The sequence below is a fragment of the Nothobranchius furzeri genome, chromosome 18, assembly GCF_043380555.1.
Source record: "Nothobranchius furzeri strain GRZ-AD chromosome 18, NfurGRZ-RIMD1, whole genome shotgun sequence".
Lineage (NCBI taxonomy): Eukaryota > Metazoa > Chordata > Actinopteri > Cyprinodontiformes > Nothobranchiidae > Nothobranchius > Nothobranchius furzeri.
The window spans coordinates 33,594,851-33,610,531 of NC_091758.1; the positions used below are offsets into that span (position 1 = coordinate 33,594,851).

The 15,681-nt window shown below is 43.3% G+C and overlaps 1 protein-coding gene across 1 annotated transcript in view; it reads left to right on the plus strand.

Moving 5' to 3' along the window:
- The first annotated feature begins 2,718 nt into the window (after positions 1-2,718).
- Positions 2,719-15,681, plus strand: part of LOC107392450 (formin) — a 51,799-nt gene continuing 38,836 nt past the window's right edge. The window contains exons 1-3 of the mRNA XM_015970262.3: positions 2,719-2,856; positions 3,561-5,194; positions 15,454-15,614. Of these exons, the coding sequence (XP_015825748.3) occupies positions 3,631-5,194; positions 15,454-15,614 (1,725 nt within the window). The 5' untranslated portion in view covers positions 2,719-2,856; positions 3,561-3,630. The remainder of the gene's footprint in view (positions 2,857-3,560; positions 5,195-15,453; positions 15,615-15,681) is intronic.

The following is a 15,681-nucleotide window of genomic DNA, read 5'->3' on the forward strand; positions in this document are numbered from 1 at the left end:
TGGATAGAGTCGCACACACAGGTGTGTGTGTGTGTGTGGGGGGGTGGGGGGGGGGGGGTGAGCGGCTGACAGCACGCTGGGTGTAAATGCTTGAGGGAGCTGCTTCAGTCCAGATCAGCACCATGGTCAGCGCCTTCTGCAGAACCAGAGACAGCTGTTCGGAAGGAAGTTCCTGATGAGGGAAAAGAGAATCACTGCATCTGTTCAAACAGGTCCCAAAATTCTGCGTCAAACATAAACATACTTGCGTTTATCAATCACCGAAAGCCTGATAAGACATGATAAAATGATCTAGCTATCTATCTTTAGTTTTAGAATAAAATATAACACATTTTCCATTCAATTTTTATTGTAAATGCATAAACCACTTTACCTGGAAACGTTAATTTTTTATAAAAATATACTTTCAAACGTTAAAGAAGAAAATGGTAGGTAATATTATAAATCATTCTTATTTAATTGCTCACTTTACACAGATGATGAAGCTCATTTAATCCTCATAATAGAGACAAACGTTCACGGGTTGCATCTGTATCACGATCCATTAATGCCCTCTAGTGCGCAGTTTGTGAACTGCTGCTACCCAAGCTGCCAGATCAGCTGTAGAGCCTCAACAACTAGTTTTAACATTTTAACATTTCTCATGCAAAATAAAGCTTGTAAAACATCCATTATGTTGAATTAAAATTTATATATTTCATAAAAGTTGCATATTGTTAAATATGTGCCACATTTTAGTTGCATTTTGATATTTTTGCTTTAATACTTTTCATTAGGGACAAACGAAAATGTAATTATACTGTTGTGTTAGTGAGAGTGCAAAAAGTGCTGTTTACAGTTTTTACATATTTCTAGAAATGGGTAAAATAATAATTAATAAATAATATTTAACAATTAATAAATATGGATGGAACAATTTAATATCTTAAACCTAAAATACATCATGCCATTGGCTCTTTGGTATTAAAATGTCATAAAAAAGCGTAAATGTTTATTTACTAAAAGTTATGAAAGTACAAATATTTTATTAGGGTTAAATGTTTGAAATGTGTGGTAAAAAATTGCACAACAGAGACTTTTTATTTTGATGCCTTAATATCTACTCATTTCCAAAAGACGTACAAAACTTAGCCAGCCAACTTTATTTATGAAGCACCTTTAAAAGACCAACACTGAACAAAGTGCAGAACACAATGGTATAAAACATTTAATAGCACATAAAATTAAAGCAAGGGCTAAATAAAGTCAAACTAAAAACCACAAAGAAATAAAATCAAGTCAAATGCAAAATCATGTAACAGTTTTTTGCATCGAACTTTTAAAAAATGTTTCCGGTTGTTGGAAAAAGAATTCACATGTCATAAATTAGTTGTGAAACCAAAAACACTTAAGCACTAATTGCCATTTAAGCTCATTTTGGTCCTGAGGCTGTCTGCACAGAGTTCACTCATGCTTCGCAGTGGTATCATTACTATTCAGATGTGAACATTTTCTTCACTTATTGCAACAAATGAACAGCAAAACTGATTATATTTTAATATAAAGTTAGGAAAGCCATTTAAGGAAGAACCATATCACCTTGACCTGGAGCAGTTGTGCTTTTGTTTGCTTTTTAACTCAACTTGTGCCCTACTTTTTTCAATTGATTTGTTTAGCTAAAAATGCTTTGCATACAAAGCAGAATGTAATTCTATTTAGACAGCAACAACTGACTGATTTCAGCTTAAAAATAAACATTTCCTGTTGAATGTCCAGATAATAGTTCTAACGTATTTGTGAAGTTTGTTTCTGTTTCTTGTTTTTCTGTTGTTTTCTAAAATTTCATGTTTTGTGTATTTTGTGTATGATTTTGATTTGATTATTTTAATAAATTGAATTTTATTTTTACCCATCAAAAATTCTGTAAAAGCCTGCTTTGATTAAAAAAAAGTTGAACATTTGCAAATTTCAAATAAATTCCAAAAACAGTCAAAAGCAACTTGAGTAAATCTCCTTAACTTGACAATCTAGATCTGTTGTTAGTTTTAAACATTTTAATTTGTGTTTTGTCCTAAAAAGACTATGTTTAAAATATGCTGACAATTTGTCAGTGTGAAATGGTTTAACGTAAACATCTGTCTGCACATGTTCCAGTAAATGGTGGGGCTTATAATGGCTGCAAATGCATCTAACCTTCAAAGAAAAATTCCTTTGAAGTACACAAAGAATTCTTAATCTTCAGAAGATAATCTCAACATTCATCAAATTCCATAGTTTGCATTTTTATGATTTATTTATCATGCAGGTACAAAAACTAACGAGAATGTTACAGAATCTAACATCAATAGCTGATACGAACAAAAACAGTAATGCATTTTTTAAATTGTATTAGTTCTTTTTATTTTTGTGTTCGACAGTGATGACGTAATGGCTTTCCTCAATTCCATTTGTACAAATCAACCTTTAGGTGTCACTGTTTGGCCAGATACGGTCAAATTCAGCATTTCAAACACAAGCACGCTTCTCTTTCTGTTGGTTAATAAGATATTTGAATTTAGCTGGAAAACCTATAAACATATGTCGGACCTGCAGCCTTTCATGAAAGTCAACATTTGTTTTGTTTTGTTTTCATCCTCACAATCAGGAACTTTCTGGCTCTCCTCACATGTCCCACCTGAAAACTGCAGCTGCACTGACTCAAAGTGTGGGCTGCTCCAGAACACCAGTCAGCCAATCAGAGCGCAGGGATCCAGCGCCGAGGCCATCTAGTGGACGAGCCCCCCCGCTCATCATAACAGAGGAGCCCACTGAGCAGCGGTGAGCAAAGGCTGGCCGCAGCACAGAGATGAAAGCAAATCATTTTTACCACCGAGTCGGGTAAGTGTTTATCTTATGATGTCTTTTCACCTGTTTTAGCTGCAGCGGATTCTAACTCACATCATCCTTCAACACAAAAATACTGAACACTTCATTTTAAATCAAATTAGGAGAAAATTCACAGCTTTTATGAGCAAATTTTTAAATTACTATAAACCCAGAATGATATTAATCGATTTTCTTCATAAAAGGCTTAAAAGCTGAATATCTGAATGATTTAGTGGCTGTGCATGCTGCCATTTTAATAATGCCCTCGTTGCGAGGTGACAGCCCACGGGATCATGTTATGGCACAAACAGCCGAGGTTAAGGGTAACCAGGGAAGCATAATGTGAAATATTATGCTCATAAACACAGATGGCAGCTCATTGTGGGGTTTCTGCATGTGTCGTCACCTTGCATTGTCCCTGGCTACGGCAGTTTGTGAAATGTTGATGAATTGCGGTTTTGAAAGGTTTCATTCACTTGATAAAAAGTTTTTAAAGCTCATATACAGATTTTATTTACTAACAGGGAGATATAAATGGTCTTGTGTTGAGAAAAGGCAGGAATTTAAGCAATAGCATGACTAAAATGTTGCCCATAAAGCCTGAATTTGTAATAAAAAAATATTCTTGGGTGTTTAAATGATGTTTGCTTTAAAATGGATGAGTTTAATCTATAAAACCGGATTTATCTCAGATTACTGTAACTTTGTCTTGACAGCTTCAGGCCAGGTGATGAATAAGATCTTTCCTCCTCACCTGCTTGCTGCATCTGCAAGCTGACCACAAACATGGCACCCATCATGGAGGGCACGCACACAATCTTGCTTCTCTATTCGCCCATCCGTGAGCTAAGCAACATCAGCCTCTACTTCACCAAGAGGCGGGCGTCAGGCTTCAAATACAAGAGCCGCACTTCTCATTCAGCAAGCCCCGGTAATGACCATGACCCAGGGAAGAAGATGTTTGCATCGTCCAAACAAAGGGGCCAGTCTTCTGACTCCACGGGAAAAATTCCCAGCACCCAGCCGTCAACAAAAGAAGCAGTTGAGGAGCTCTGCTGGTTGGCAGCTGAGCACCACCAGTTGCTGGCAGATCTGCTATCGCTGTGTAGGGATTGTGCTCACAAAGTCAGGATGGGTAACCAGGATGGGAAACTCCAGGAGTACATGGAGAGTCAGGAAGTTCACCTTGGAGTTCAGGTTCTCAGCAGCAGCAGCTCTCTCTCTGAGCAAAAGAGAGCTGCATCTAAGAGCAAAAAATCAAAGAAGCTGGGAGGCAAGAAGCTTGAAAGTGCTGAGGATTTATTACAGAGTAAGACGAAGAAGAACGTCACAAAAAGACATTCATCTGTGGCGCTTCCAGCTGAGAACAAGGCATCCACCTCTAAACTCCTACAAGCGGAACGAATCCCAAGAACTACAGCAGTTAACCCTGCGTCTGACAATTCAGTGACTGGCTCTGGTGTTGACCCTAGGAGTAAACCCATCTGGCCTATGGAAGAATCCCTCCAGGTTGTCCATGACAGCTGGGACTTAATGGAGGACAACCAGACATTCGACCCAGTCGTGGATTTCTGTACCGACTTTTCAGAGTGTGACGGTGAGCTGGGTTATGAATCTTCCTCCTGCAGTCTGATGGAAGGTCTGAACAGGCAGCAGAGTGAAAGCAACCTTCGACCTATCAGGAGGTTTGCTTCTCAGGTTGAGACTTTGGCTGGGAAGGGATCAACGGTCAAGTCTGTTCAACAGCTTTACGGTGAAATCAACCAAAGGGGCATGGGGGTCAGAGTTGTTGCCAAAGTACAGGAAGTGGAAGGGAAAGTTCTCTCTGTGAGCCACGCAAATACAGATGGGACTGGGCGATGTCCAGAGACTAGCAGATGTAAGCAGGAGAATGGAGAGTGGAGACGACCAAATGGAAACCATGTGCTTGGAGGTAGCAAAGACAACACCACTCGCAAACTCTCTGAGGGTCTACAGCTGCCTCTGCCCCAACTCGCAGAGCCCTCAGCTGCAGTCAGATCCCACAAAAAGAGCCCCTCTTCACCTTCTCTTGCTGGGATCTTCAACACATCATACCCAGCTTCTAACAGCCTCCAGAGCATGTCCCCTGCCCTGTCCCCTTTGTCCTCCAAGCAAGTGAGCCCACAGCTCAACCACCGGATTGTACTGCTTTCAGATAAGGATGACGAACCCAATCGAGGCAGCTCAAGCAACACAGATGAACCCAAACTTTACAGCGAGGTCATAGATAAGAATGGCAACAAGCGGACTGTGACCCACCTGGATCTGGATCTCAGCAGGCGTCCGAGCAACTCCAAGTGGAACTCCACAAGTGACTCCACAACAACAGGTGAGTCGCTGGAGTCACACTTTGATGTGAGTGAAGATGTTGGTGCTGTCATGGCCTCAGTAGCACGAAACGTTTGTCAGAATAAGCTCACGATCTGACGGCACTGATTCTGCATTCCAAAGAACAAAAGATGTGAAATGAGAAAAGGAATGTTTGTTTTTTATTATTTTGTGTCATTTCCAGTGAAATGTCACCTCGACTCTTATCTAACAGCCTAATTTGTCCAATAAATGAGGGCTTTCTTCCACAGTCTTTTTGTTAGTTTGTAATTCCCCATGGGTTCGGATTAGACACATGACCACAAATTAAAAACTTCCCAACAGAGTTGTGCGCCGGGTGAGCGAGTCCTGGGAATACTTTTGTTGATGATCCGTTTTAACTTACTTTGGCGCTGCAGGGAAGGCAGAGATTAGTGGGAGTGTCGCAGATCAAAGGCTTAGTGTCGACACAGAGTTTGACCCGACCACAGTTCTCATGGGCACAATGGTAACTCAAGCATAGCCAATTTTGTCTCTGCTGGATTGGCTGACCCCCCACCCCCCAAACCCAGCAAAAGAGCTGCAGAAAAATGGATTACCTTTTCCTTATTTTCAGCCTTGTGTAATCTTGCCTCGTTCGTGTAAATCTGACAATGGCATAACAAACTAATTTGAACACTCATGGTGTGCTCTATATGTGATCTTTGAAAATGGCGCCACAGTTTTGTCAGTAGCCTAGCTAACTAACGTAGCTGTGAATTGTCATCGGTGCTCAGGCACCAGGTTGTTTTGTCCCAGCTTGTTTTTAGCACAAATGGTCAGAGCTTTCGGTTGATATCTTGACCTTTAGATTAAATTTGTAGTTCTATACAAACTGTTACACAGTCCAGGTTGATGCTGCTTTGATTGTGTTTATTGGCTTCAGCTACAATACTGGAAAAAAAAATCTGAATTTCTAATTTCAAAACATTAAAGCACTAACCTGAATTCTATTTAATTATAAATGTTGAAAATGGTCCATAGTCGTTCAAATGGCTGCACAGAGACAAATGAGAAAACACTGATACATTCGTTGACTCCTAGTGTCACGGAGAAGTTTGAGTACTCTCCTAAAACCACACATGCACAAGCAGAACATACTCACCTCACCTAAGAAAGGCCTGTGCAGCTGGCATTCAAACCAGAGAGGCAATGATGCACAACACCAAGGTCTTTTTTTTTTTACAAAAATAAACAATAATGAACAACAGTCTGCTTCTAGACCTGCAGAAAGAGAAAGAAGAGGAAAAAAATGAGACACAACAATACAACAAGAGCAAGCTATCACTGCGTCAACTTGAAGAAATATACAATCAACATTGTTTAACTGAACAATCACACGATAATAAATTATACTGCATTTAGTGGCAACGACAGCCTTAAGACATGTGTTGAACGTGCCCAAGCCCATCCTTATGAGAGCACCATGTGAGCACCTGTGTGTTTACTCGCGCTTGTTTATGTAAGGTTTCTCTATAAAAGCGTCCAATAGAGAGTGTGAGGGGCCACAGATCTGCCCCCAAAGATGTGTAGGAGACGGAGGGAGCTCCAAGTCCCAGAGATCCAGGCGCTGCCCCCGAACACAGGAACCCCAAGGAGACTGCAACCAGAAAGGCCCCCGCCCCCCTCGAGAGGCGCAGAGGATCGCCCCGGGGGGCCACAACCAGCAACCGGCAGAGTCCCAGGAGATATCAGCGGCAAGCCCACAGGCCCGCCCGCAGCCTCCCACCCCCTAGCCGGCCGAGCCCGGGACCCAGCGACCCGGGACCCAGGGGCGACCACCCCCGCCGGGGACCCAGCAGAGCCCAGGGACCCAGACCCCACCAGGCAGCCACCGGGATTGATCAGGCAGAAGCCAAAAATCTTAAACCCCCTGACCCGGGAGCCACGAACACTCAGGCAGACCAAGGCACTGCACTCCACACCAGGTGTGGCAGGGGGAGGGGAGACGAAGATCTATATCATCAAAAGAAGTCCCAGGAGAAGGGAGGAGTCAAAGGCCCCACCTGACATATACAGTCATACACAAACACAGTCATACACTTCCTCCCTCATGCTCACACATACACATGCAACCAAAGACTTACAAAAATGCATGCCGGACACCCACTCATGCTCCCCATACACACCCTATTCACTCTGGTCCCGGTACTGCTGCACATGGGGTATAACCATTACCGGTTCCCAGAGTCTGACCCTTTCTGCTGGGGTGCTGATGAGCAGGCTCCCCGCCCAACGCTGAGCACAGCAACCCACCACGCCAGACCCCAACCAGACGGCAGATCTCCCTCCTAGCCTCCAGCCCCAGGAAGCCTAGCAACAACAGAGGTGTGCTAAGACCCCTAGTCTCCCTCCGCCTGCTCCAATAGCAGCTGGCATTCAAACCAGAGAGGCAATGATGCACAACACCAAGGTCTTTAATGTTAACCTCCTCTAAATATCCAGAGGCTACTTGCTGTCGGCTGAGTGTTTCTGCTTGTTTCTTTGAGCTCTAATTTCACTTTCAGCTCAGTTTTTCTAAAATGTATTTACATAAATTCAGAGCCTTAGGCTACTTAGCAGATCCACAGCATCAGTTGAACCATATACCTGTTGATCGACTGTATGTCTTTGGGTTTAATTTTAACCCTCTGATGCATGAATTATGAAATCTTCAACCATGATTTTTTAAACAATTTTTTTCATTCATCTTTAGGTGTGAATGAAACCAATTTCAACAAATATTTTTGTACCATTTTGTTAATTTACAAATACTTTATTACATGTCCATCTCAGTGGACAGCATGCATTCTGAACATGAAATATGTTGGCCTGACTTACTGAAGTCCAAATGGAGGGGCTCACATGCAATAAAGTCTTCAACAGCTGTGCTTAATAGCAAAAATAAAGAAATAACAATTTTGAGTACCTGTCCACTGTAGTGACCGTTATGCACCAAAGGGTTAAGGCCGACCAGCCTGCCTCTGTAAACGAGACAAAACCCTCCATCCATTTTCACTGTTTGGTTTCAGGAATAGTACGCTTAAAATAAACTGTTTCAAAAAGTCCATAGTTGTGACATCACAAATGGGACAATTAGTATTAAAACCAGCCTGGGGGGTGGGGAAGGGTGGTTGTGGCCAGCTACAACTTGCTTTCTTAAAGTGACAGGGCCCTGAAACTGCTCATTCTGGAAGGTTGTGAAATTTTCAAAATAATACTGCTGAATACATAATGAAGACCATGTTCAGACATACAGCTGTCCATATGGGCTCTTGGCACCAGGATACCTTAGGCCTCATCTCGATGATTGACTTTGTTGTTGTTTCATCTGACCTGCGGCCACATGTCTTGGACACTCGGGTGAAGAGAGAGGCGGAGCTGTCAACTGACCACTACCTGGTGGTGAGTTGGCTCAGATGGTGGGGGAGGATGCCGGTCAGACCAGGCAGGCCCAAACGTATCGCGAGGGTCTGCTGGGAACGTCTGGCAGAGTCTCCTGTCAGAAGGAGCTTCAATTCCAACACTACCAACACTATCTATAGTGGGGACGGTGTGCTGCTGACCTCTACTCAGGACGTTGTGGATCGGTGGGCAGAATACTTCGAAGACCTCCTCAATCCCACCGACACGTCTTCCAGTGAGGAAGCAGAGTCTGGGGACTTTGGGTTGGCCTCTCAAATCTCTGGTGCTGAGGTCACTGAGGTGGTTAAAAAGCTCCTCTGTAGCAAGGCTCCAGGGGTGGATGAGATCCACCTGGAGTTCCTTAAGGCTCTGGATGTTGTGGGGCTGTGTTGGCTGACACGGCTCTGCAATATCGCGTGGACATTGGGGGCAGCCTCACTGGAGTGGCAGACCAGGGTGGTGGTCCCCTTATTTTAAAAGGGGGACCGCAGGGTGTGTTCCAACTACAGGGGGATCACACTCCTGAGCCTTCCTGGTGAGATCTATTCAGGGGTTCTGGAGAGGAAGGTCTGTTGGATTTTTGAACCTCAGATTCAGGAAGAGCAATGTGGTTTTCGTCCTGGCCGTGGAACACTGGACCAGCTCTATACCCTTAGGGGGATCCTGGAGGCTGCGTGGGAATTTGCCCAACCAGTCTACATGTGTTTTGTGGATTTGGAGAAGGCGTTTGACCGCGTCCTTCGGGGGGCCCTGAGGGGGTACTCCGGGAGTATGGGGTATCAGGCCCTCTGATACGGGCTGTTAGATCCCTGGATGACCGGTGTCAGAGCTTGGTCCGCATTGCCGGCAGTAAGTCGAGCTCATTCCCAGTGAGAGTTGGACTCCGCCAAGGCTGCCCTTTGTCACCGATTCTGTTCATAACCTTTATGGACAGGATTTCTAGGTGCAGCCAAGGTGTGGAGGGCATCCATTTTGGTGGCCTGAGGATCAGGTCTCTGCTTTTTGCAGATGATGTGGTCCTGCTGGCTTCATCAGAACGTGATCTTCAGCTTTCGCTGGAGCGGTTCGCAGCCAAGTGTGAAGCAGCTGGGATGAGAATCAGCTCCTCTAAATCTGAGACCATGGTCTTGATTCGAAAAAGAGTAGAATGCCTTCTCTGGGTCAGGGATGAGGTCCTGCCCCAAGTGGAGGAGTTTAAGTATCTCAGGGTTTTGTTCATGAGTGAGGGAAAACTGGAGCGTGAGATAGATAGGCGGATTGGTGCTGCATCTGCAGTGATGCGGGCGTTGTACTGGTCTGTCGTGGTGAAGAGAGAGCTGAGTCAGAAGGCGAAGCTCTCGATTTACCGGTCGATCTACGTTCCTACCCTCACCTATGGTTACGAGCTTTGGGTAGTGACCGAAAGAACGAGATCGCGGATAAAAGCGGCCGAAATGAGTTTTCTCTGAAGAGTGGCTGGGCTCTCCCTTAGAGATAGGGTGAGAAGCTCGGTCATTCGGGAGGGGCTCGGAGTAGACCCATTGCTCCTCCACATTGAGAGGAGCCACTTGAGGTGGCTCTGGCATCTGGTCAGGATGCCTCCTGGACGCCTCCCTGGTGAGGATTTTCGGGCACGTCCAACCGGGAGGAGACCTAAAGGTAGACCCAGGACACGGTGGAGGGACTATGTCTCTCACCTGGCCAGGGAACGCCTTGGGATTCCCCCGGAGGAGCTTGCCCAGGTGGCTGGAGAGAGGGAAGTCTGGGCCTCTCGCCTTAGGCTACTGCCCCAGCGACCCGACTCCAGATAAGTGGATGAAAATGGATGGATGGATGGATGGATGGATGGATGGATGGATGGATGGGTAAAACTGCTGAAATCATTTTATGTGAGAAGGAATTCATGCAAAGAACATCCTAAACATGTTTTGTATCGACCAAAGAGCAATTATAACTTAAGAAAGAAAGACATATGTCTCATTAAACATTTCTAAACAAATGTGTGAGACAGCAGAAATATTGAATTAAAGCAGCGATTCTCTGAGAAATGTTTAATACTTGTTCCTTTTCCTCTGCAAGTTTCAAGGAACGGGATTGGTATAATTTACCTGTTTATGTAGGTAGAAGATGGAATGTTGGAATTGTTGCATAATAAATCAACATCACAGAGTACTGAAAGTAAAAACCACTGAAAGGAGGGAAAGCTTTGAGCTTTCTGTCAAATATAAAAAATATCATTTAGTTATGAGATGTTTCAGATCAGCGCCCTCTAAAATTGCATCGTCACTTTGTGTCCTCAACCAGGCATGCACACGCAGACACAGAATCACAGAATCCCCTAGAAATTAGACTCCATCCTGGTTTTTTTTTTTTTTTTTTTGGGAGGGGGGGTCAAGAGACACTTCGTGCTGCACCATCCCCACAATAAAGGAGTGTATTCAAACACACATTTGTTTAATCGTATCAGTTTAGAATAAACGTTAGATGTTAACTCATAAATAAACATCACTGGACTCAGCTACAGAAGATGAGTAGGTTGTTGTGAAGCTGGGCCCATTATGATTTTCAAAGGTTGAATTAATTATCTCACAGCTGCTTTAATTAGAGCTTTTATATTGAAGCTTTGGACTTACTGTAATGAGTGTGATCATGTAGGCAGTAAAGTAGATTCTCTATTTGATGTCATGAGCCTATGTTTCTTACATAAATGATAAATGACCCGCACTTGTAAAGCGCCTCTCAGAGTAAGGACTCCAAAGTGCTTTACACTACAGTGTATCATTCATCCATTCACACACACATTCAAACACTGGTGGGGATGAGCTACGATGTAGCCACAGCTGCCCTGGGGCGCACTGACAGAGGCGAGGCTGCCGAGCGCAGGCGCCACCGGACCCTCCGACCACCACCAGCAGGCAAGGTGGGTTAAGTGCCTTGCCCAAGGACACAACAGCAGTATTCTCTGTCCGGAGCCGAGATCGAACCTGCAACCTTCCGATTACTGGACAACCCGCTCAACCTGTTGAGCTACTACTGCCCCAAATTGATGCTTTTTATTCTGACACATCTGGCATTCATTCATAGCCTTTGATAGCCTGGTGCATAAGTGGTGCTCCAAAATTCATCTTTGTTGTTTTCCTCTTGTCCATTTAGGGTGTTAGCAGCTCAGGCTAGCATTAGCAGTAGTTCAGGTTACTGTTAACAGTAGTTTGGGCCAGGGTTAGCAGTAGCTTGGGCTAGTGTTGACCAGAGGTTAGCCTTTTTATGTGGTTATCGTTACCGCAGCCAATATATATTGCTGATGCTGAAGTATGTTGGGGCATGCAAATGTAAGGAGGCATGTTTCAGCTCATGACTTGTTAAACCAGATTTTCTCAGAACAAACGGTTTCTCTGTGGCCATTACAACATTACTAGTTTGCATAGGAAAGCAAGTCGGACATGGCCAGGCTTTTTGGTATGCTACATTAGACACCCCAAGCTCCCTGTATTCAGCAGCAAGCTAAGAGTGGTTTTAAATTCTAGGATCCCTTTAAGCAAACAGCAAGCCTGAATGCAACTTCACAGCCACAAGAAAGTGGTAAAGACTCCTAAATGTTTGCTAATGCTCATTAGATGATTAGCGCCTTTGGGAATACAGACCATGTTCACTGAATCTCATCAGAAATTCTAATGGAGGTGGTGAGCATGGACCAAAACAAAGCAGTTTAAAGCTGAGTGAAGCTGCAGCATCTCATTGATTGTCTTTGTGTGCATGAAGCAAAAGGTGCATTCTGTTACTTATGATAGGAATAATAAAATAAAAATGTATTTATAACTTTTTGTAAGCAGCGTTTTGAGATTGAGCAAGAGAAAATGTCCACAGTTTGAGATATTCATTGCTCAGTTTTACTTTATCTTGTTACTCTGCTTTAGTCTTCTACTTATTACAGTCTACAATTTGGATACCAGTACTATGATTACATGATGAAACATCTCAGCAAGCTAGTTGAGATTCAACACAAAATGCACTGCCAAGCAAAATTGTTCCAAACACCGAAGACAATAGCCAGCCCCCATTAGGGTAATGAAGTTTGTTCTGCCAAAACACGCTGCAAGCGCATTTTCTGTCTCACATTGAGTTGCATTCAGAAAAACAAGGCACAAAGGTCCTTTACTTGCAACGTCTAACCCATTTACTTCAATAAAAAACGCTACTCCTTAAGTATGGGAAAAATGTCAGCTATTTTGTATCTCGTGCTTTTGCCTTTTTGTTGCTTCTTGCATTCATTACCAGCTTTATGTGTAATCTAACCAAAATCCCTGTCTTCTCATCCATGGCCCGCTATGTTTTTCTACGCTCTACGTACCTTCTAGACTAAATGGTCATTTAAAAGGAGAACAGCATTTCCCCAAGCATGTCAGCCTCTGTTCAGTTCTCCGATGGAGCAAGGCACAACTACTCCTTCAGTTTCCGCTTGAAGCTGCCTTTCTGTGAACCGTAACTTGACAAGCAAACAGGTGAATGGATCGACCAACCTGACAGTCATCCTGAGCCATTAGGTCAATTGAAAAATTGAACCGACAACCAGAATGACTGTGTGATTCATAATGCCCTGCATTTTTCATGCTAAATAAATAAAGTCAGTGATGAAGGAAGCTGAAGACTGCCACATGTACCCAGCAATCTACTTGGCCCAGTTATTTGACTGCGAGGGATGAAGCCTATAGATTTGAGGAAGTCAAATGGGCTATTCTAGAAAATACCGTTAAGTTGTTTTTTGAAGTTGTTTTGAAGATCGAGTTGTACTTTTGTTCTAATGTTTACACATAACTTTCTTATGTGTGCCTTAGCTGGCCTGCAGTGATTCCTGATCTGTATGAAAAAAGAGATTTAAAACACTAATTAGTAAACAAGATGGTCTTGGTAGGTTTTTCATTTTGTGGTTTTTACGTCTGCTTTATGCACCTTACATTTGGCTGTGAGTTATCATCGCCAGATTGATCGGTGGACACTGACATGAACTCACACACAAGCTTCTGACATCTGATTACCAGCTGAAAGAAAAACAATGTTCCCTGTTCAAATGAGAAGTCTTACATCAGCACCAGAGCTCCCGTCTAGAGTTGGATTGCTATTCATATCCTGCAGATGTGCTCGTTGGAAACACATTTAAATAATGTAGATATCCGAGAGGCCCAGCCAAGTACAAACACTTGAACAATTCTGTAAGTGGTGTGTTAAATTTAGTCTACTGGGTATTGCTCTATCCCTTTAACCAACGGTTCCGCCTTGGTTTTACAGATTTGATTTGATTTGCCAAAAACAAACACTTTCTTTTTGCTTTCACGTTTACTTTCATGGTTCCATACTCATTGTTAGGGTTAGGGCTATTTGTGGGCCAGATTTAAGAGATTCAGTGAATGAACAGCAGGATAATTTAAGCAGCCAATAATGTCATGTAGCAAAGCAGATGATTATCAGCAATGATGGACAGAATCCTCCAGAATTCCTGTTTGTGTGTGTTGTTGTGTAATAATTCAGCTGGCAAACGTTAAAATGCAATGCCTCCATGTTGCATTCAGCAGTCTCTCCCATTGCATCACAGGGCTTTGTGTTCCCCACCAAGCTGCAGTTAGGTCTCTCCCTGTCCAGATGGTGGCAGTGTGGACCATCTTACAAATATCTGAAAACCATTTTGCAGGGAACCTCGAAATAACGTTAATCGCTTGGTACCAAACCCTTGAACGGTGTTTTTGTCTGCAGCAGATTTGCAGAGCCGTGGAGACGTTATGTCGAGAGCTGTTCCTCGTCTGTATTTTCTCTGCTTGGCCCTGACTGAGCTTTACTCTGCATTTGGAACCAGCCCAGCCCGCAGTCAGCAGTTTGCAGTGCAGGACTGTGCAGCACAGCATTATCATGATGAAAAGTATTAATTTAATCCTACCATTTTTTTCATGAGTCAAAATCCCACATAACTGCACTGCTGTTGCACAACGTGTGTGTTGGAATACTGAAGCTGAAATCCTTTCATTGGTTTTTGTGTGTGCACTTGCGTACATGGGTGTGTGTGTGTGTGTGTGTGTGTGTGTGTGTGTGTGTGTGTGTGTGTGTGTGTGTGTGTGTGTGTGTGTGTGTGTGTGTGTGTGTGTGCATTATGCATTCAAAAGTCTCTTCAAGAAGCGTGTGCTGTGCAGCAGTCACATAATACTGCAGGTCCTCTCTAATCCTGCTGTACACAAGATATTTTGAACTATATTGAACAGGGAGTTTGGCACATTTTTTATTTTCTTTCTAGCAAAACAAGTCAAGGTGTTGTCTTTTATCTGGTTATGCAGCATCCACCCTACCTCTGCATCTTCACCCTATCTTTCCTTTTGATTCATCTCCTCAGTTTCCACACATTATTTATTTTACTTTTTGCCCCATTTTCCACTAGTCATTAGCCAACCAGACTTTTTCTTACTTTCACTGTGCTGGGGAATGTTTGTCACATCTTTTATAACAAAATATGTATAAATGTAAATAACAAATGTTACAGTTGCAAATACTTTATGTCTTTGAAGTCATTTTTCCACCATTTGTATTTTTCCTGAATGAAGTGGATGAAATTGATGGTGAGAAGAAAACTGGCTGAAAAAAATGGCCGCATGACTCGAGGTTGTTGCCAAACAGGTGTTTCTTTTGCTGCTTATTTATGCAGTGTGCTTCAATGTGTTCTACCTTGCACTGTTGTGGTTACCCATGCAGGTGTGGGGAAAAATGCCTTGCTCTAGTTGGTGCTGCTTTTGTGGCCGAGTCAGATACGACCGTGCCTGTTATGTTGTTGGGTCTTTTTCCTCTAATGCCTTGTGCAAATTAGTTATTTTATAATTATTCTGTCTCTTTGTGTTTGGGCAGAAGACTCCCTGCTGCGTCAGGATGATATTTGGGTGCTGGATGAGCCCCAGGAGGTCCTATCCCACGTTCCACGACCTGACCACCTGGATTTCTTACGCATCACCCCACCTGAAGATGATATCATTGGAGACACGCCTTACTACCCCAAGCTAGAGCGCACGGTGAGAGACTTTAAAACATAAACAGTTAGAAAAAAACACCAAGGTTGCACCCATGACCCTTTCCATT